This window comes from Mandrillus leucophaeus, unplaced genomic scaffold, assembly GCF_000951045.1.
Source record: "Mandrillus leucophaeus isolate KB7577 unplaced genomic scaffold, Mleu.le_1.0 Scaffold52, whole genome shotgun sequence".
Classification (NCBI taxonomy): domain Eukaryota; kingdom Metazoa; phylum Chordata; class Mammalia; order Primates; family Cercopithecidae; genus Mandrillus; species Mandrillus leucophaeus.
Window position 1 is genome coordinate 4,279,195 of NW_012105586.1, and position 23,006 is coordinate 4,302,200.

The 23,006-nt window shown below is 39.4% G+C and overlaps 2 protein-coding genes across 2 annotated transcripts in view; both read right to left on the minus strand.

The window, feature by feature from the left end:
• Window positions 1-23,006, minus strand: part of LOC105551419 (kinesin-like protein KIF1B) — a 172,130-nt gene that overhangs the window by 74,334 nt on the left and 74,790 nt on the right. Inside the window, exons 13-19 of the mRNA XM_011996641.1 lie at window positions 22,412-22,491; window positions 21,455-21,530; window positions 18,427-18,506; window positions 17,824-17,930; window positions 16,926-17,009; window positions 16,517-16,697; window positions 16,351-16,423 (exon numbers count right to left, since the gene is read on the minus strand). Of these exons, the coding sequence (XP_011852031.1) occupies window positions 16,351-16,423; window positions 16,517-16,697; window positions 16,926-17,009; window positions 17,824-17,930; window positions 18,427-18,506; window positions 21,455-21,530; window positions 22,412-22,491 (681 nt within the window). The remainder of the gene's footprint in view (window positions 1-16,350; window positions 16,424-16,516; window positions 16,698-16,925; window positions 17,010-17,823; window positions 17,931-18,426; window positions 18,507-21,454; window positions 21,531-22,411; window positions 22,492-23,006) is intronic.
• On the minus strand, window positions 6,709-10,507 carry LOC105551400 (kinesin-like protein KIF1C). Its single transcript, XM_011996623.1, has one exon. The coding sequence runs from the start codon at window positions 10,140-10,142 to the stop codon at window positions 8,820-8,822; it is 1,323 nt and encodes a 440-aa protein (XP_011852013.1). The 5' UTR covers window positions 10,143-10,507; the 3' UTR covers window positions 6,709-8,819.

Sequence of the window (23,006 nt, forward strand, 5' to 3'; positions counted from 1 at the left end):
CACAAGAATCGCTTGAACCTGGGCAGCAGAGGTTGCAGTGAGTGGAGATCGTGCCACTGCACTCCAGCCTAGGCAACAGAGCAAGAATCTGTCTCAATAAAAAACCAAAAAACAAAAAATAAATAAAAATAAAGATGGTATTATATAGTCAGCTTCATGTTAAAGAGAAAGAGGTTAAGCAAATGCTAAAAATGGAACTTGAGCCCAGGCAATGCAGAGCATGCTTTTTAAAACATTATCCATCCATCCACTCAGGAAATACCTTTTGTGCTCCTACTATGTGCCAGATGCTAGTGGTCAATAAGACAGGGTTCCATTGACAAGGGAGACAGAGATGATAAACAGTAAACAAAATATACGCTGATTTTAGTGGAGAGTACTAGTATGAAGAAAGATAAAGGTAGGGTTAGAGACTACCAGGGAGAAGAATGGGAGATAGACTTCTAGACTGAGTGGTCTGGGAAGGGTTAAGCAAGCATGTAGAGGTCTTTGGCAGGGGTTATTCTACTCAAAGTAATAATAACAGCAAGTGCCAAGGTCCAGAAACGGAAAGGGGCACCATGTACTTCAGGAAAAGCAAGAAAACTTGTGTGGATGGAATGGCAGAGTACAGAGAAGGGTAAGAGATGCAGCAGATGTAATCAGGTAGCAAATGGGGTATGGATGGCCTTATAGACCATGGTAAGGTCTGGGGATATATTCTAATGGAAGCTGCTGGGTGGTTTAGAGCTGGGATATGTTTTAAAAACATTATTCTCTGTGGGACTTAGGAGGAACTATGGAAATAAGAAGACTGGTCACAAGGCTGTCACAGCACTGTCCAGCACTGTGGTGGCTTGGACCAGGGTATTAGCAGCAAAGGTGGTGAAAAGAGATGGAGTCAGAATATGTTTTACAGGGAGAGTAAACAGGATCTACTGATGATCTGATCATGAGATGTGAAGAAAAACAGAAACTAAAGATGACATGGATTTCTGCCTTGAGCTAGCTGCTCCAGTTCAAATGGTTCAAATGCAAGGTGCCTGCCTGCCAGTGATTTGGATGTCAGGTAGTAGTTGCATGTCAGAATCTAGAGTTCAGGGCAGGGGCCCAGGCTGGAGAAAGGACACCTGAGAATCAGCAGAAGGCGAGGTGGGGCAGAGGTTTGCAGACAGAATGACTCCCTGGGACTGGCTCTGGTTCCCCCGCTGAGTAGCCATGTTACACTGGGAAAGTATGTGAAAAGGGAATAAGCAATACCTACCTCACAGAAGAGGAGTGTTGTGAGGACTCAATGAGTCAATACATGTAAAAGGTTTATGTGTATAAATACACATAATACATGCTCAATATACCAGTTATCATTATCTTCATCATCAGTACAAAAATGGAAGGGGGAACAGAGAAACATATAGAAATAGCCAAGGTCTGTGGCCAGAGACCATGATGGAGCAGCTAGAAAGGTCCAAGGAAAAGAAAAAGCCAAGAGAAGAAAGTGTCCCATGAAGAGTAGGCAACTGTGTCAAGTGCCAGAGACATTCAGTAAGATAAGGACTGAGAAAATGTACTAAATCTGTCATCAAGAAGAGCTTTCATGACCCTGATGAGAGCAGCTTTGGTGGTGAGGGGAGAACAAGAGTCTGACTAGATGAGTTCCAGTAAGAATGAGGATAGGAAATAATGAAAAGAAAAAATGGGGCCAGGAGCGGTGGCTCACACCTGTAATCCCAGCACTTTGGGAGGCTGAGACGGGTGGATCACCTAAGGTCAGGAGTTCAACACCAGCGTGGTCAACATGGTGAGACACTGCCCGTCTCTACTAAAAATACTAAAATGAGCTAGGTGTGGTGGCATTCACCTGTAGTCCCAGCTACTCAGGAGGCAGGAGAATCACTTGAACCTGGAAGGTGGAGGTTGCAGTGAGCTGAGATTGTGCCACTGCACTCTAGCCTGGGTGACAGAGTGAGACTCTATCTCAAAAAAAAAAGAAAGAAAGACAGAAAAAAAAAAAGAATGGGAAGTGGGTAAGTGGGACGTAATAAGTACAGAAAACTTTTCCAACTGGTGACATGTTTGCATGCTGGCAGTAATAATCCAGGAGAGAAACTGATGACGTAAAAGAGAAGAGGGTAAATGTTCAACAAGTTCTTGAGAGGGTATGGAATGCAGGGAGCAAGGGCTGGGCTAGGAAAGGATCAAGGACAGTTCATCCACTAACAGGAGGGAAAGCCCAGTACAGGAATGCAGGCAAAACTAGACAAAGGAAGAAAACAAAGTTTTCTTCTGATTGCTTTTTTCCCTCAGTGAAACAAGAACATTGTCAGCTAAGAGCAATGAGAGGACACCTTTCATTCCCAAAGGCACCCGTTAAACCCTTTCAGAGCACCTTGTATTTTTCCACCATGGCACTTGTCACAATTGTACTGACTCACTACCGGTGTGGTTATTACAGCTGTTTCCCTCCACAACTCTGAGAACTTTATGAGGCCAGGGACCACACATTTGTCACTTACCACTTATCCCAGCAACTGACATATATCTGTCTTCTAGATCACATACACAATCACATACTGATCTTTTAGATAAATATTTATCAGAAGTAGCTACCTTCTAGATCGGGGTCGGCAAACTATGACCTTCGGGCTAGATCCAGCCCGCTGCCTGTTTCTGTAAACACAGTCTGACTGGAACACAGCCACCCTTGTTCATTTCCATACTGTCTATGGCTGCTTTGCTACTACAACAACAGAGTTGAACAGTTTCACAAAAAAGACCACATGGTCCACAAAGTCTAAAATATTTACTATCCAGCGTTTTACAGAAAATGCTTACCAAACCCCCATTCCAGATCACTGGTTATCAAAGGTGGTTACTGGACCAGCAGCATCAGTATCACCTGGGAATTTATCAGATATGCAAATTTATCAGGTCTCGCCCCAGACCTAGTGAATCAGAAACTCTGGAGGTGCGCCCAATAGTCTGTGTTCTTGTAAGACCCCAAATTCTAATTGACATAACAGTTTGAGAACCCCTCTTCCAGGTAATGGATTTATATGACTGGTGAAGTGAGTAAGACAGATACGGCATTTATTCTAGGTGAGTTTACATTATCACGGAAGAACCAAACAAGTACAAAGAAAAGATAATTACAGGCTATCATTATTAAAACAGTGAGTCAACTTGTGGTGGGCTGGGCAGAAAGAGCTCAGGAGCTCAGGTCTGGAAGGGGAGGTAAGCATGATGGAAACGGGCTCCAGGCTTGAGAAGTACAAGAGCCCAGAGGTGGGAAGAAACTTGGCATATACAAGGAACAAAAGGGCAGACAGAGTATCTGTGGTGTGAGAGTGACAGTGTTAAAAGTGGTTGGTAAGCAGCCAAAACATGTAAAGCCTTGGAGACTACAGTAAGACTAAGATTCTTTCATGCAATGGAAAGCCCCGGAGGACACTGATAAGATATGATTTATGCTTTTAAAAGATGATGTTGGTTGCTATGTGGACAATGGATTACAGGGGTCAAGAATAGAAGCAAAGAGACAAGTTAGGGTACTGCAGTACTCTCGATGAGAGAGGATGGTGGCACAATTAAGGCACCTCTGAGAAGGTGATATTTAAGGTAAAATCAGTATCATCATTCTGAGTTTTCCAGTTAGGCTGTTTTAGACATTAGAGGCTTGGCTCCTAATGGCAGATTATAATTAGTAAGCAATAGCCAGAAGGAAAATATCCACACCCAAGATGACACCCCAGTTGTTGACAACACTTAACTTAGCTCCTCACCACTAGCAGCACTGTGTGGTCACAGTCTCATCAGCACAGAGTCACTACACATATCACACTGTAATCTTCCGTGTCACCCTACAAACGGTAGGAACACTGCAACTTTTCCATCAGTTTCTCCAACAGCAGAGGAATACAAAGTACCTGAAGGAAAAAGGTATGAGGCCGGAAGCAGACCAATTCAGGCATAACAATTCTCTGAAGTTCCAGATTTCATATTAAAAACTCATGTGGATTTTGTATTCTACCCCATGATGCATGATTACGTTGCTTCTAAACATTAAAAAATAATGTCAGGTACAAATTTTCATTGAGACCAGTGGTCCATTCCAGAAAAATATTCTGTTTTGTCCTGTTTCCTCTCTAGTGCACCACTGATACTCTGGGTGAAGAAAAGCAGAGGTTAAAGGAGAAAGAAAAGCTGCAGAGTCACTCAAAACTTTTTAGAAATTTAGTTTCTACCTATATAAAGGGAAATAAATAATTTCATTTGAAAGAACTTCAAACCAAGAGTATGTAGAGAAAAAACTGAAAACACGGTTAAACTCAAATCAGAAAGTAATATCCTTATTCATCTTTTGTGAGAAAAGATTTTATGTAAGTGAAAAGTGGCATAAAATAGGGCTGAAAGATCTTGTTTAGGACAGAATTTTGTTAAATAGAAAAGCGTAGCTAAAGCAAAAGCTTTAAAACTAATCAAGTCCACATAAAAATATTAAAAAGATTTAGTTTACAACCATCTTCAGAAGAAAAAGCAATAAATAAAAGTCAAAACCAGGTTTAGTTAGCATTACCTTGCTTTCCTCTTCCCTCTTCCCAAATAGAGAGAAATCACACTCTTAAAAGATGACTTCAACTTTTATTGAATGAGGTCTTTATTTTATAACATTACAAACTAACACTCCCTTTCTGAAAAGGCAGATCTTACACTCAAAGACAATCTTCAAGCATTTTTTTGTTGTTGTTGTTTAAGAAATTGAGGGGGGAAATCCACAGTTTATTAACAAGAAGATTCAAAATTTCATTTTACAGTAATAATGGGACAACAACTAATACATTTCACAATCAAAAGTGGTTCCAGCTAAGAATATCTAGAACAGATTTTAAAATCTGGGAAAGATGACATAAACTGGACAATTATCAGTATTGCTCATCACAATTTTGGCTCTAACAGTAGAGAACAAATGCTTGTTTCGCACTGCACCTAAGACGGCTCCTTCATTAAGGTTCACCAGGACACAGGCAGCATCCCCTCCTCCCAGTCATTTGTACAAATCATTAAGGCGAGTCTACAAAGGACCAGTAAGGCACTGGGGGCACAGCAGCTGACTGCAGGAAGTCTATGTGACTTCCCATAGTAAAACAGCCTTTAATGCAGACATAGGTGTGACAAATTCAGTGTTTTGTTTTTTTTCAACGTCAACCTGCACCTAAAGCACAAAAGGTCACTCCAAGTCACTTCAATGTAATAAACAATTCCCATTCACCACATCACCAGTGAAAAGATAAATAATTCACTGGGCTAGAAGGAATCAGAAGCAGGAATATACTTTGGTTTAGACTTACTAAAGAGAATGTCTTTAACTCTCCAAGGAATACCATTCTGCTTTGTGACATTATACCAATTAATTAGGACTCCTCTATATTCCCATTAATGTCGGATCATTACATAACTTCAATAGCATAAACACTTTTTTCCCACTTTGCTACAATAATACCTAGGGATACTTCAACAATACAATAATGGTTTAAATTATGACCATTTCTCTTTGGCCTTGTGGTATTTAAGCTTAGAGAAAAATCACATTAAAAAAACAGGCCAGGTGCGGTGGCTCACGCCTGTAATCTCAGCACTTTGGGAAGCTGAGGCAGGTGGATCACCTGAGGTTAGGAGTTGAAGACCAGCCTGACCAACACGGTGAAACCCCATCTCTACTAAAAATACAAAAGTTAGCCAGGGGTGATGGCGCGCGCCTGTAGTCCCAGCTACTCAGCAGGCTGAGACAGGAGAATTGCTTGAACTTGGCAGGCAGAGGTTGCAGTGAGCTGAGATTGTGCCACTGCACTCCAGCCTGGGCGACAGAGCAAGACTGTCACAACAAAAACAAAAAACAAAGTAATATGGGCCATACCAAGAGCTCACAAAAGCACGGCACTAGTTACTTATTTAGTAAGAGATTCAATTTTATTCATACAAAGTTATTCTCTACGATAAGCATTTGCTCAGAAATGCATCATGGGACATACATAGCAGTCAATAAAATCTTTTTTTTTTTTTTTTTTTTTGAGACAGAGTCTCGCTTTGTCGCCCAGACTGGAGTGCAGTGGCCGGATCTCAGCTCACTGCAAGCTCCGCCTCCCGGGTTCACGCCATTCTCCTGCCTCAGCCTCCCTAGTAGCTGGGACTACAGACGCCCGCCACCTCGCCTGGCTAGGTTTTTGTATTTTTTAGTAGAGACGGGGTTTCACCGTGTTAGCCAGGATGGTCTCGATCTCCTGACCTCGTGATCCGCCCGTCTCGGCCTCCCAAAGTGCTGGGATTACAGGCTTGAGCCACCGCGCCCGGCCAATAAAATCTTGGTTAATTTCTTCCTGGTCGTCTGTGAAATTAAGGGATCCTTTAGCTATCTAAGTATTTCAGCAACATGAGGACACCTGGGATTAACAGATGAAGCACAAATATAAACCCAATTCTTTGGAATATCACTGTGGACACAGTCCTTACCACAATCCACAGCTGTAAATGAATATATTATATAATTCTTCATTGTACAGTGTTACCTAATCACCAGCGGAGAGTAACTCATTCACTCCCATGAAAAGACCACTATAAGAATGAAAATATATGGACCTACCCTATGTTATCTCAAGTCAGGGAAATGAGAGCCCATTTTTGCTACAGAGTTGAAACCTGAATAATATAATAAATATATATATATATATTTTTTTTAAGACAGGTTCTCACTCTGTTGCCCAGCCTGCAGTGCACTGGCTATTCATAGGCAAGATCCCATTACTGGTCAGCCTGGGAGTTTTGGCCTGCTCCATTTCCAATCTGGGCTGGGTTCACCCCTCCTTAGGCAAGTTTGTGGTTTCCCGCTTCAGGGAGATCACCATATTGATGCCAAACTTACACCCAACCGGCATAGTGCACCACAGCTCAGAATTCCTGGGCTCTAGGGATCCTGCTGCTTCAGCCTCCCAAGTAGCTGGGGCTGTAGGCGTGTGCCACCAAACCTAGCAATTATTATTTTTAATCTTAGAAAATAAATTGTGTCTAGAAAGGAATAGTTAGCACATTTATGTCTAAAGAGGAATAAAAAAGGACAACCGGGTTTACACAAAATGCATTGAAGTGACTGATTTGAAGCAGCCTCTCAAGTACATTCAAACCAAATGGCACAGGAGATTGTCATCTCAGTAAGTCAACCCATTACAGACATCATTTACCCATGTCTCATCTGCCATAAAACCTCAGTTGAAGACTTCAACTGTTCTAGCTATGAAAGCAAAAATATCTCTCAAAGCTTCTCTTTTTAAGGGGAAAAATATTAATTGGAAGCAACTTTCTGTGCATTAAGGAAGTATTTTCTTAGAGGCAAAGAAAAAATACTATGATTAAAAATAACGTGTTCTAATAAAGCACAGTGCCCACACGCAAAGGAAAAAAATACATAATCACAATCTTTAAGGCTTCCTTGAATGCTAACTGCTATCTTGGCTGTAGTTTTTCACACCATTTGGAAGAAAAGTGTTTGATAGATGATTTCATGTGACTTAGGAATCTTCCAGAACATGAAGTCAGGCAATTTCAGACATCTCTGGCTCTTCATATTGCCTCTTAGAAAAGTTTTTGACAAACTCAAGAGATGAGGAACGATGTAGAAAAATAATTCTTTTCTTCCCATTAAAATCCATCTTTCTTAGTGGATTCTCCAGTGAGGCAAACTGAGACCACAACCAAATAAAATGAGGTATTGATGCAATAAATGATCGATCATCAGGACTTCGCCTTCCTTGTTTGAGTGTCTACGAGCATTACTACTGCTAACCAAAGAATAGTTTATTATGTATCATCTCCTTTATTCCAAGCCCAACCAAAGTTAACTTTTATTTCACTATTTCATCAACTATTGGAAAAAAGCAGCACCACAGAGCCATATGCTGTAGCTTTGTCCCCATGTCCCACCTCTTCCCTCTCAGGCCAAATAACCTCCTTACAAACTATACAAGTTTTTTGTTGGTATTTCTGTTGGCATGATTTTGGTGAATAGTTCACTTTGTGTGTATGTGTGTCAAATGACACACTGAACTTCAAAATGCAAACCACAAACAGAATCCCAGACACAGTGCCAATTTATAGATTCTGGTATGACAAATTTCATACATATTCTGATACATTCAAAAGAAAAAAAACATTGTATGAGTTTCTTGTAAAATACAGAATAAAAGAAGACGTGGAAGTTCTGTGGAAGATGCAAAGCTATGTATGGCAAGATATGTTTGAAGACCTTTAGTTTTTGCTTATGAAAATTCTAATTATATTTTAAAAAGGGAACAGACATGGATGAGAAATCCAAAGTTGTGCCCATCCAGTTGCATGTTATTATTTTTAAACCAATTTCTAACATTTATGAAGAATAACAGACATTTAATTCTGCTTATCAAATTCTCCTTTTGAATGTCTGCATAAACTAAGAGGCAGGTCTTTCTGGATGTCAGATTAATTTATAGGCATTATAAAAACATAACAAACTTACATCAAGATGGGACAAGTCTGTGTAAGTAAGTATATTAATTATCTAGGCACTAAAAAGGAGGAACATTTCAGAAAAAGTTCTTGATGCTTTATCCAAAATTTCAAAAACTGCCCATTTATGGTATACAAGCAAAAGGGAGGTGTTGAAACTTTTACCAGTGTTTTGTCTTAACAATATAAAACCAGTTAATATTTATAATGTAAATAATAAGAACTCAAGGCCAAAGGTAGAACCAAATCAAATCACGAGCTAACACTGTCTGTTTCTTCCACCATGATTTCAAGTTTGTCCAGTAACTGATTTATACTGTGGTTTCTCGACCAGCTTTGAGATTGGGTGCTGAGAACTGTCTCCTCATCCGCGGAGGTGTCACAAACTGGCTACAGTGGCTGGGTTTGTCAGTCTGCCTCTGACAGGAAGTGGCCGCACTGCCCTCTAACTGACCTCCAGTGTTATAATTACAGTAAGACTGACGGTGTTGATGAATATGGCGCTTTGCCTGGAAAGTCTGCACATCAGCAGTGGGGTGACCACTGTGGGAGTTTAATGACTCCGCAGAGGCAGATGCCTGGCAACGTGTACTTTTCGGCTGGCCATTATTGAGAGAATTGCTTCTCCAACGTAGTTGAGGTGGCTGTTGCTGATTATTAATGTGCTGCTTGCTAACTTGGATATGATCTTGACTTCTCATTCCTTGAGAGCCCCATGGAAACTGGGGATCCTTAAAAGTTCCTTTACCCCCTTTTTCTTGGCTCTCTTCTTTATTCCCTTTCCTTGCTTCATCATCTTTTGGAATCCTAAGCTCTATAACCTCATCTTCTGTTATGATGATATGTGTCCCAGGACTCCAAGAGTTTCTGTGTTTAGGGTTGCTCTTAAAGGGGAAGCGGGGCTTCCGGTTCTCAGGAGGGATGAATCTATGAGGTACATTCTGACGACGAAGCTGCTTTGTTATCTCCTGCTGTTGCAAGTTCTTAAACCGAATTTGCTCTTGCCTCATCCAACGCAGACGTCCACGTCTAAAAGCTGGATCCCCATTCATCAGCTGGGAAACACGTTCTTCTTTTGCAAGTTCTCCATTGTCTCCTTTACTTACATTATTCTCAGAGGTGCTACTAACACCAGCACCAACAGGCTCCTTTGCTTTGTGGTTTCCTGGGCTTTTCTGTTCCTGAGATCCAATCAGTGGCAAGACTTTTTCCATTTTGAGCATTTTATTTCTTAAGACTTTTATCTCCTCATCTTTCATGTTATTTTGCTTTTTGACTTCTTGCAAAATATCTTCCAGCTTGTCTATATGAACCTTGAGGTCATCTACATCAGTGCTGCCTTTCCCGGTGGCCATGACGTCTTCGATCTTCTCATCCCCAACACCGACGGTATCCCAGACGTCCCTGGCCACTGCCCTCCACGAGTCCCGCTCATTGGGGTCTTTCTTGCCATACATGGCACAAAGCTCCTTCATCTTGACAATGGCCAGGGCTTCAATCTCCTGCCGACTGTGCCTGAAGTCGTTGAGAGCAACCTCATAGCAAATCTCTTTGACAGCCTGAATTTTAAGATCTGAGATCGTGACCCACTTGGAATCTTTACTCAAGCGCCTTCTTTGGGGTATCTGATACATTTTAATTGGTTCACGTTTCTTCCCACTGCTGGGGAGGCCACATTTTTTAACAATGGTTTGCAACTTGCTGGGAGGTAGTTTTTCTCTCAGAGAAGTAATCAGTTTCCAGCTCTCTTCACACGACCTCTTGTCAGAATCGTCCCCGCTATCAGAATCCGCGTCCTTTGAAAAAACAAAATCAAAAAATGGCCCCAAAATAACCAAAATTAAAATGTAAAAAAGGAAAATTAAATTGAAGAAAAAGCAAGCAAAAAAGCCTTAACTAAATTTAAAAATAAAACCAAAAAAACTAAAAAACAAAACAAAACAAAAAACCCCTCAATAATGTGGAAGTCTATTAAGACATATGCCTATGTACATTTCTACTAATATAAAGATTTGCTTATTTGGTGTCCCTAATCCAAATTTCCACTTTCTGGCTTAAGTGATGAAATTTGCCACCAAATTTCTTAGGAGAATTGACAACAGGGGTGAGTTTGTCACCCTATGGTCATTCAAAATTATTCAAATGGCGTGCCTTAACGACCTCACTATCTGAAGAAAATGAAGTAAAACCTAGGCCCCACACATCATGCTAACAACCCATGCAGACACTTCCCCACATTTGCCTTGGTTATTGCTGTTGCTTCTTCCAGAATCTCTTTCCCCCATGAGTGAGCACAGATGCCATACAAAGATGTGACGAGCAGGCGGATTAACAAAGGTTAGTAAGGCTGTAGGACGCCAGGTTTTGTTTAGCTTTACTAAAAAGAGCAGCCCTAGAAAAAAGTTAGAAGATGAGAATGTAGAAAAAGAAGCAGTCAAACAGGGATGATGTTAAAAATGCTAAGAATCCCTATTAGCAGACCATGTCAGTTCTTAGTCAACCAAACGTTTTCTTCTGTAAGACAAGAGGGTTTAAAAATCACCTTTCCATGAGCAGAGGATTTGCTATTTTTTGTCATGTTAAATTTATCCATTTCAATTGTACAATTACAATTAAAGTGTGTTATCTGGATAACCAGAAAGCTTTTTTTTTTTTTTTAAAAAAAAAAGGATCCTCATAGCAGGTGTGTTTTGTCTTGTTTTTCACACACACAAATCAATAAATACCTCACCTCTAAAATTTTGAGAAATAAATTACCAGAACAAAAATTAAGATGGGCAAATATACTTCCACTGAATATAATTTAAAATTCCCCCAGTCACATTTTAATAAGTACAACTTAGAGATATTTTCTATTTAGAAAGCCCAGGACATTTTTAGCTATTTGAGGAATATCACTTTAAGTGACAACTCTTCCAATAAACACATAAAACACAAAGATTATACTCTGGTTACATAAAATTGATCCACTTTAAAAAGTACCTTTAACTCTGTCTTTCCAGCTGTCTTTGCACCATTGCCTCTTTTTCAGAAAACCTTACCTAGCCCTAAAACAGCAGCCTGACTTCACAACAACATAATTTCAAGGGCTGTTTAGATAATAACCAATAACTCTTAACTAATACAAGCAAATCTTGATAACATGGATCTCTATGAAAGCAATGTTGGATTTAGAATTCCAAATAATAAGTGGGATTAGAAAGAATTTCTATCCGGGAGATAAAAGTTGCTGGGAAAAGAAAATACTCAGCTGCTCTGCCTATGAAGTAGCCGTTCTTTATTCCTTTACTTTTTTTTTTTGAGACAGAATCTTGCTCTGTCACCCAGGCTGGAGTGCCCAATCTTGGCTCACTGCAACCTCCACCTCCTGGGTTCAAGTGATTCTCCTGCCTCAGCCTCCCAAGTAGCTGGGACTACAGGCATCTGCCACCACGCCCACCTAATTTTTGCATTTTTGGTAGAGATGGGGTTTCACCATGTTGGCCCGGCTGGTCTTGAACTCCTGACCTCAGGTGATCCGCCCACGTCAGCCTCCCAAAGTGCTGGGATTACAAGGGTAAGCCACCGCACCCAGCCTATTCCTTTACTTTCTTAATAAACATGCTTTCACTTTAAAAAAAAAAAAAAAAAAAAAACCCAACTCATAGATGAGCAGTTCAGGGCAGCCTAGTAAATGAAAATAGTTACTTCATAGTCAATCTTTTACTCACTGTGGTTACCAAAAACATCTCTAGAGGAGTTTGTTTGCTTGAAACTGATAAATAGTACCTTGCCTCCTAGACCAAAGTTTGTTGTTTTTGTTTGTTCCTTTGTTTGCTTTGTTTTTTGAGACAGGGACCCAAACAGGTCTCAAACACTTGCGCTCAAGTGATTTTCTTGCCTTAGCTGGGACTGCAGGCACACATCACCACACCTGACAAAACCAAAGATTTGCCTGTATAGTCACTTACTAAGGAACGAAAAAGTAACTTTCAACAATAATAATAATAATTTGGCCTCTGAATTTAAAAATCTTGCCACTGATTTGTATCATTTCTATTGACCTACAAATGAGTACTAAGTCCGTTTATAACTCCCACCTGTTTGATAACTTAGCAACAAAAGCTTGCTAAATTTATACAGACTCTACATTAATTTTTCTTTTCATTTTTAGTTTTAAAAATCAGAATGGCTAATTTTAAGTGATAAATATGACATTAATAAATATTAAAGAAAAAACTGACTCCTGAAGAGGATTTTTTGCAAATATGTATAAACTGAATTTTACAGAACATAAACAAATTCTCTCTGATTCTTTCTCACATAACTAACAACTATCACTTTTTTCCTGGCTGTTTTTCTTTTCCTCTTCAAATTGCTTAAGGATGAAATGAATATTACCTAATTCAGGAAATGACAAGTATTCTAAGAATTGTTTTAATATCATGTTTAAGAGACAAAAGTTATCTTTAAACTCTAAAATAAAATATAAATAAGTCTACATAAATCTAAAAGAACGCAAGTTAAATCTAGCAGCCGTCATTTTCTTTCTTTTTAAAATGCTGCCATTTTGACTGTGTAGAATACGTCCTCTTTAAAGTTCAAATGTATCACCCTGTCACATATTGATAGTGATACTAAAAACTATATGCAAAGTTTATGTGATATAAATCCTGTCTCCATGTCAAAAAAAGAAATGTTTATATTTATTTACATTATTATTATTATTATTATTATTTGTTGAGACTGAATCTAGCTTTATCACCCAGGCTGGAGTGCAGTTGTACAATCTTGGCTCACTGCAACCTCCGCCTGCTGGGTTCAAGCAATTCTCCTGCCTCAGCCTCCCAAGTAGCTGGGATTACAGGCGCCCGCTATGACGCCCTGCTAATTTTTGTACTTTCAGTAGAGACAGGGTTTCACTATGTTCTTCAGACCAGTCTCAAACTCCCGACCTCAAGTGATCTGCCAGCCCTGGCCTCCCAAAGTGCTGGGATTACAGGCGTGAGCCACCGCGCCCGGCCAAATTTTTAAAATATTTAGATTCATTTATTAAGGAGTTGGAAAAGCTACTGAGGTCTGGTCAATTCACATGTCACAAAATGATCCTTCGGCTTTCATTAAATGCCAAATGCAAAGTAGGCCTCCTAAAGAGACTCTGCAAGGAACTTATGCAAATAAGAAGAGGGAAGATCCCTAAACTGAATGTAAAAAGCAAGCAGAGAAAGGACCAGGGCATCCTAGAGCACTAACTGAAGAAAACGCTCAGCACCCTAACAATGTGAGGCATTTGGGAACTATCAGAATAGAAAACACATGAGCCTGAATTTCATTGTTTAATACTGATATTATGCAAAAAATGACTACATATGGTAAATATTAAATAAATATTTACTGATTAATAATTCCTTTGCATTCTCTCAATGTTTATTCACAGGGTGCATTAGAAATATATCTGTCAATTGACCAATACAGGGTAATATATAAAAACATTCAGTATTACTACTGGTAGATATTCTTCAGGCTAAAGTGTTAGCAATCAGCTCCTCCCTTAAGTCAAGAAATGAAAGTGGAAGAGACAGACCTTTGAGAGGAAAGCAAGTTCCTTGCTTTAAGGAGCTGCTCTTGAAATCCTGGCTTGCTTTCAGATACACAGAGCAAGCAACAACCAGAATCTGATTATCTGCAGGCTATATACATTCCCTAGAAACGGAATACGTCTTAGACATTCACTTTCTCTTTATTTAGTGGCAATCTTTATTTTAGGGCACAGAATGAACACCGACTCTTGGTTAGGGACAGCACCAGGCATCCTTATTCTGCCGTGCCTAGTTCCTCTAAGTGAGGTCCCCAGGATCAGGAGCACTGGCATCACCTAGGAGCTTGTTGGAAATGCACACTCAGGTCCCAACCCAGACTTACTCAATCAGTATCTACAATTTTTTTTTTTTTTTTTTTTTTTTGAGATGGAGTTACGCTCTTGTTGCCCAGGCTGGAGTGCAATGGTGCAATATCGACTCACTGCAACCTCCACCTCCCGAGTTCAAGCGATTCTCCTGCCTCAACCTCCTGAGTAGGTGGGATTACAGGTGCTCGCCACCACACCCAGCTACTTTTTTGTATTTTTAGTAGACACGGGTTTCACTATGTTGGCCAGGCTGGTCTCAAACTCCTGACCTCAGGTGATCCACCCACCTCGGCCTTCCAAAGTGCTGGGATTAGAGGCGTGAGCCACCGCGCCCAGCCAAGTTTTAGTTTCCTCAACTATAAACTGGAGGTAACATTACATATTTTACTTATACATATGCATAAATAAACAAAGAGGGTTGTTTTGAGGATCAGATAAATTGATGGATGTTAACGCTCTGTAAATTATAAAGCACTATACAAATATAAGGCATTATTGTTAATAATAGAGCTTAATTACACCTGTCCTCGTTTGATCTCTCACAGACCATCAGAGGCATGTTATTAGAATGTACTACATTATTAAGATAAAAGACTTCTTCTTGTGTCACAAACTCTTCAAGCCACTAATCACATTGTAGCTAGTCCCTTCCGTTTTCATTAAAAACGTAATGCTAAAAAGGCCTCCTAAAGAGCCTCTGTCGGTAACACTGCTATTATCTTGCCCAAACCCTTGATTTATTCTTAAAATCCATTCTTTTTAGGGCTTTACTATAATTTACAAGATAACTAACTGGTTTAATCCATGCCCATGCCTGAGAACTGAGGTGCTCTGGAAAAGGTTGCTTTTGCTCAAGTCCTTCACTTTTCTGGCCCACTTAGCACTAGCCCCTTCTTTTCCAAAGCACAGAGCATGACTATAAGGCTGTAGTTTACTTGCTGCATTTTATACTAAGGTAAGAAGCCAGTGCCTGAACTTTCTCCCTAATACCCCTTTACCTTAAAAGATAAGACTGAATCTTAAAAAATGAGAACTTCCTAAACTGCATCCACAGTATCCAAAGGTTAGTTATACTTTATTCTTACATACCAATGAATGCTGAAAAGGTTCTTATAACCACGACTTTGTTAACCAAAATTGGTTGTTTGGTTGGCTTTAAAAATGAAAATCTAACTAATGGATCAACTTATTTACTCATGTGATTCAGTTTCTATCAAATCTAGGAAATCAACTACCATTATAAAATGCTGAAGCCATTAGTATTGTATCAATAGCTGGGACCTTAAACAGACTTTTTCCAGCTGCTCACCCAAATCCTCCTTCCCTCAAAGGAAGCAGCCCTTCTGTCCTGTCCGGGCTGGGTATGCAGCCTCTGCTCCCACCACTACCACACATGCCACTGAGAACCTGATTGAGAATTCAGACTCCATGCAGGGGAACAGGAAAGGAGTAACACATGCAACTGTGCAGCAACACTTTTAGACACAGTTTAACTTAAAAAAAAAAAATCTGCCCAGCGTAAGAACAATCCCAAAGTCAGCCCAAGAGCAGAGAATTAGTACTATCAAGTGATCAGAAACAAAACCAAGGCAAACTCCCACCAAATTCAATATTCAGAGTCATTATCATTTAAAGAACCACCACTGATGCAAATTCCAAAACCACTATCAAGAGGCAAAGGCTACCAGAAAAGTTCTATTTCCTTAAAAAGCACTTGGTTGTAACAGAAAGATTTGGCTTTCAGACATAAAAAGCCCAAAAGAGTACCTCTATGGACTATTTTTTCAGGCTAAGGCTCCTGGGAGATTTAAGTTCATTCTCCATCAAGGAAATCAAAGAATAGTGCTTGGTATCCTTGAGAGAAGCAATTTGGGTGAGTGCTGCTCTGCGGAACAGGGAAAGTACGGGAACAAGCTGCCCTTTTCCCAACAGTTTAGCAGATTCAGGACTCCTACCAGTCTCTGCTGCTCCAAAAGAAGATCTGCTTCTTCCTTCTCCTTTTTGTATAAGATCTCCATTTCCTGTAGCCTAGAAGTAAAAAAAAAAAAAATTCAAGAATGCTAATAATATTACATGTTTAAAAGAAGGAACAGTCATGTGGGCTGCGTAACTGTGCATTACCTTTTCTCCATCTCTTGTTTCATATCAATTCCTTGTTTTTCCAGAAGCTCTCTCTGGGCAAATGTCCAGTCCACAGGCTCAGACGGGGTCTCAGCAGAAGGAGTCTTCTCTCGCTCAGCTCGTGCTTGTTCCGGGTGGTTAAAGCGGAAAACATGGTTTTTACCCATGATGATACGGTTTCCTAGCATAAAACAGAAAAATAGGGTTAAGAAATAATTTTTAAAATATATAGTATATATTTAATAACCTCACCCCTCCCTCATGTGAAAAGACAGCTTTCAGAGCTGTTGTTTTTACAAGAACAAAAATCCTAATGCTATTACTTCATCCTTTAAACAGCCAAAAAATTAGAGTGGTCACAGAAGCCATGTGCACATTGCTGAAGACAGCAAAACTTTCCCAGTCTCACCTGAGCGCAGCTGAACAGGCTGGGACACCCTCTTGCCATTTACGTAGGTTTCTGAGCGTTCACAGGGCTCTAAGGTCACGATAACTAAGAGGAACACAAACTAATGTTATCATCACAAACCACTGGAATCAAATAATGGAAAGCAGATGCTTATCAGGATTTGTGGTAAGTAGAATAAATCCCTGCAATCAATCAAGTGGCTGAAGTTGTCTACACTGTAGTTCATTTTGGGGTACCAGAACTAGTTCCAATAGAAGAGGCTATCTGGGGCTATGGCTAACACAGGAACATTTAACTCTATTTGATAAACCTAAGAAGATGATAGGAAATACTAGTTTCAGTGATCTCTGACAGTTCAGTCAATAAAACTCAAGACTGCCAGAAATTGTAAGGATGAGACATAGGTAATAACCAGAAACTAAAGATTGAAAAGCTAATATTTTGATAAGGGAATGAGTGAATTATATAACACAAAAATATCATTAAATTGTTGTTGTTTTAATAACCCAGGCAAAAATCAAGACTGACTTTTTCCTCCCTTTTAGATAAAAATAAATTCTGCTGGGTTAAGACTTAATGTCCTTCAAATCTCCTATTATCCAGGATATTTGCTATTTTCTTACTTTTCTATTAAATAATTAACATTCCAGACCAAGCCTAATTGCCTATGTCCTTCTCAGTTCTTGGCAGTTACAAAAGGGCTTCTTTTGTCCAAGCTATTTTCATGTAAAGTAGCCTTGTCCATCTCTGCATTCATAAGCAGCCTATGTCTCTCCATTTTTCAGAATTAGACTGTATAACAAAGAATTACTGATAGACAGAGAATACAAAGTCTTAAGGATTTCTCCGAATATAAAATGAAAAGGTTGCTGCTGAAGCTCCAGCCAGGAATGCTCACCTTCCCCGCTGTTGTTTCTCTCACTCCGGAAGATACAATGCTCTTCTTTAATGTGAGCCCCGCTCAGCACTATGTCCTGGCGCCGCTCAGCATCTGCTTGGCCAACCCTGAACACAAGAGAAAAGTGTTTCCCAGGGAAATTCAGACACAGAAAGCACTACAAACAATGAACCTCTTTATTGCAAAGAATATCCTTTGGTATGCACAAAAAAGGTATTGCTTTGTTGCATCAGAAGCTTTCAACTACAAATTCTATCCTCACATATGATCAACCTCTCTACATCAGAGTAAGAAACAAGGAGCACTGATACACCAATGTAACTCACACAGTATTATAAAACGACATGAGTCAAATAAAATCCCTAAGGAATGTATATTTGTTAAAGGAAAAAAATTTATTTAGGGTCTTCAGAGAAAAACTACATGTTAACTGGCTCCACTGGCAAAAACACATTATTTGGAAAGAGAGGATAGTTTGTAACTATTTCAGACAAAAAATACAGCAAATCATCACATTAATTTTTTCAACTCCTTCCCTTTAGTTATTCAATTATCTAAGAGGGGGAAAAAACATGAAGTGACCAAAACAAGAAAGAAATATACCTTGTAATTCCATCTTTGATGTAATAAAGTAGGCACTCAGACATTAGTGGGTCTTCATTGAGGTTAACAAGATGTGGGGTCTGAAAAAGATTACAGATGATCAATTTGGAGCAGCGCACCACGAGAGAGCTGTGGTAACAACAGGGGCCTACAGGAGTTCAGGCTTCTCCAACTCTCCACGGAGCCTAGAGAGGGATTTCTTTTTATCCCTAGTTGTGGTTCCATAATAAAGAGAAAGCACTCTCTTTAGACTTCACCAAATGGAACCAATGCATCCTATTTTATTTTAATTAATTAATTAGAGACAGAGTCTCATTCTGTCTGGAGTGCAGCGGCCTGATTTTGGCTCACTGCAACCTCCACCTTCCAGGTTCAAGTGATTCTCCTGTCTCAGCCTCCCAAGTAGCTGGGATTACAGGTGTTCGCCACCACACCTGGCTAATTTTTCTATTTTTAGTGGAGACAGGGTTTCACCATGTTGGCCAGGCTGGTCTCGAACTCCTGACCTCAGTGATCCACCCTCCTTGGCCTCCCAAAATGTTAGGACTATAGGAGGTAGCCACTGTGCCTGGCATTCTATTTTAAAACATGAGTTCTCGGATAAAAAAACAAGACCCAATTTTTGATAAGATCAAAGCACAAGGAAAAAATGAGGACAGGCCAATTCTCTGAATGGAATAATTATAATTTTTGTAAATGCCTGGGCAAAAATCTTAAGAAATATTTACTTTTATTAAAATGTCCTCATACCCCCCTACCACTTCCCACTATAATTTTTATCAGTTCTTCTATGATCCCAGTTATTAATTTATTAGTCTTTACCTTAAAAGACTTTAGTTTATTAGTCTTTACCTTAAAGAAAAAATTAAAATTACCGATATTCGATAATATAAACATCTTCTAACAATCCTCTTCATCTAACTCTAATATTTTTAAAATCTTTTTTAAAAAACCAACCTTCTTCGGTGAAAATACCCCACTGGAATCCAAAAATAAGTCACATGGTCTTGAAGCCAAAATCTACTCAAGAGAGTGCCAGCAAATGTGGAAGAATGAAAGAAGAGTCAGATGAGGGGGTAAGAAAAGGGACTATAAAAGATGGTTAAAGAGAAATTTGAAAAACCTCCACATCTTCTCAACTAGCATCCACCTTTGTAGTTGAAGAACTTGACTGCTTTGAGAAAGTCAAAGCCCTTTATGGGTAGCATTCTTTAAAGCACATCATGATTTGAAAAATGGAATCTCAGAAACAGGTCCTAAGACTGAATTTGGATGTGGTCACTGGTATATCCCTTCCTTTCATGAAGAAGTCTAGAAAGCTAAAGCAAAAATTAAAGTAAGAAAAAGCTTTGGAACAGAGATCTCACTTTGGAATTCCACGCAGTTTACATCTCAACATTTGTTCAAGTTATTTATGATTTATGTTAAATGCCATAATATATTCACTACTTGTTATAACAAAAATTTTCCAGCCAGGGGCAGTGGCTCACGCCTGTAATCCCAGCACTGCGTGAAACTGAGGTGGGCGGATCACGAAGTCAAGAGATCGAGACCACCCTGGTCAACATGGTGAAACCCTGTCTCCACTAAAAATACAAAAATTAGCTGGGCGTGGTGGCACGCACCCGCAGTCCAGCTACTCGGGAGGCTGAGCCAGGAGAATCGCTTGAATCCGGAAGGCGAGGCTGCAGTGAGCCAAGATCGCACCACTGCACTCCAGCCTGGCGACAGAGCGAGACTCCATCTCAAAAAAAAAAAAAAAAAAATCCTTACAGGTTTAACACTGTAAGATGTTATAAAATACCTTTAGATATATGCATAGGCACAATTAAATTCCACCAAAACTGTAACTGCTAAAATCTATATAATCATAAGTAACATATCTGAATAAACGCATGTCTTACTGAAGGAAAACTATTAAAACTGTGGAAACCACTAACCTTTCATAATATAAACATACAAAACACTTACTGTTCTATTATACAATATGCATCTAAAATGTCTTTACATCAGTCTTTTCTGTTGAAAATAACACATTGGAATTTGAAAAGAAAAAAAAAAGTTACGTGGCCACAATAGAAAAACTTGACCAGAAGAATTGTAGCAAAAACCACGGGAATATTTCATATCACATAAAAGTACCAATTCAAAACTCACCACCCCTTGTATCCTAACTTAGAGAGATCATCATCAGAACCTAGGTATAAAGATGTTTAAGTCTCCAATAGCCAATGTAAGGTCACTTGAAATAAAGGATAATTTACTAGTAGCATAAAATCATGCTTTATACATCAATATATGTTCTCCTATTCTCTGACACATAAGCACGCAAAATAACCATTCGATAGCCATTTTCCAGTATCCAACAATAAGTTGCAACTTAGTTTAATAAAAAAACAAAAAAAAACCCTTACTATTCTAATTAGCTAAAAGCTACCTAACTACATTATGATTATGTAAAAAGGAAGGTAACTATGGGAGACACTTTTTTAAAAATGAAGAAGGAAGCAGAGGAGTCTAGAAGGACAGGGAAAGGAATTGCTTTACTCAGTACAAGGGTTGTCTATAATACAAATTGCAGAAGCAAATGGAAGCAGTATTCTTCTCCACAAACCTGTACAGCTGAAATTGGTTCCAAAAAGTTATAAAGCAGGGTAGACGACTTCTGTGGGAAAATCTACATGAAAGAGTAGCCAAAACTGAAAGTATGCTAGGTTAGGCTGGGAATTGAAGAGAAAGCAACAAATAAAGATGACTAAACAAACTGAATCATGGCCAAAAGTTACAGATATATTGCCTTAGGCTTTTTCTTTGGTAAATAGTAAACAAGATAGGCATTTTAAAAATAGGCTGCCTTTGTACTATAAGACCATGCTTTAAGATGAAATCAGAAATATCTGAAATTTAGGCAAGTATCAAGACAATAAGGGGGAGACAGAGTAGGTCCTGAAAGACATGAAGTGCCCCAGTAACAAAGACAAACAAAAAGTGTCTCTGTCTGATTAGGTTTCACAACATTGTTTCCTACCTTTTTAGGTGAGAAAACCCCTAGGGTTCCTCCATCTTCCCGAATGGCAACTCCCATCTCAGCCAACAAAGCCTCTCTAGGAAAAAAAACAGGTAAATCAGAATACTAATACCAAAATGTCAATTAAATCAGTCTAATACGAATTGGAAAATAAAGCCTGCAAAGCAAAAACAACTGGCCATGTTTATAGTCAATAATGCAAACATAAAATAATGTGCTTATCTCTCATCATTAATGAGAAGTTATCTCTAAAAGCAATATCACATTCAAAATAAATTAAAACTTGGTCAAAGTTATATTCACTGAGATAAGAAATTTGTCTCAACTGACTTTGGAGATAGTCAATAATTCATAAATGATATGCATATTAATATAAAAAAGAAAAGGCTATTCCTTTTTTTTTTTTTTCCTTGAGACAGTCTTGCTCTGTCACCCATGCTGGAGTGCAGAGGCACCATCTCGGCTCACTGCAAGCTCCGCCTCCCGGGGGTCATGCCATTCTCCTGCCTCAGCCTCCCGAGTAGTTGGGACTACAGGTGCCCACCACCACGCCTGGGTAATTTTGCATTTTTAATAGAGACGAGGTTTCAACGATAGCCAGGATGGTCTCGATCTCCTGACCTCATGATCTGCCTGACTCAGTCTCCCAAAGTGTTGGGATTATAGGCGTGAGCCACCGCGCCTGGCCAATATATTCTATTTTCTATGAATCCCTAGCAACAGGTAATATGGTAACTATTAAACCTGTGACTCCCTAGAGAATATTTAAATACATAGATGTCATTTCAAAGCATAAATTCAACTGGCCATAAATCCCTGTCCATTTTATTTGGTTTCGTTTTGTGTTTTAGAGGGGCAGATTCTTCTATTTTAATTTACATTTTATCTTTTCTTACTATAAAGTAATCCACATCCCCTAGAAAACTTAGAAACATTTCCAGATTTTAACCTCCTGACCTCTCCATTCTGATGGCCTCTGTTTTACGAAGCTTCTCTTCCCAAGTTTCATTCAACTCAGCAATGATCTTCTCTGATTCCTAAGGAAGGAAGTGCACAGTTAAAGGGGCAAAGAGTCTTATAATTTAACAAACCATGCTAGAAAAGCAAGAAGCAAATCATGCCCTTTGAGGAAACAGGCCAGAATTAAAAGTAATGAGATTTGTATATTATTAATATGTAAGATAAGAATCATAAAGACTAGACCTAAAACTGAATCAACCCCAAACAAATAAATTCTCTAAGTCTTTTTTTTTTTGAGACGGAGTCTTGCTTTGTCACCAGGCTGCAGTGGCGTGATCTTGGCTCACTGCAACCTCCACCTCTGAGGTTCAAGTGATTCTCCTGCCTCACCCGAGTAGCTGGGACTACAGGTGTGTCCCACCACACCCAGTTAATTTTTGTATTTTTAGTACAGATGGGGTTTCACCATGTTGGCCAGGATGGTCTCAATCTCTTGACCTCGTGATCCACCCGCCTCAGCCTCCCAAAGTGCTGGGATTACAGGCGTGAGCTACCGCACCAACCAATCCTCCAAGTCTTAATAAAAATATCT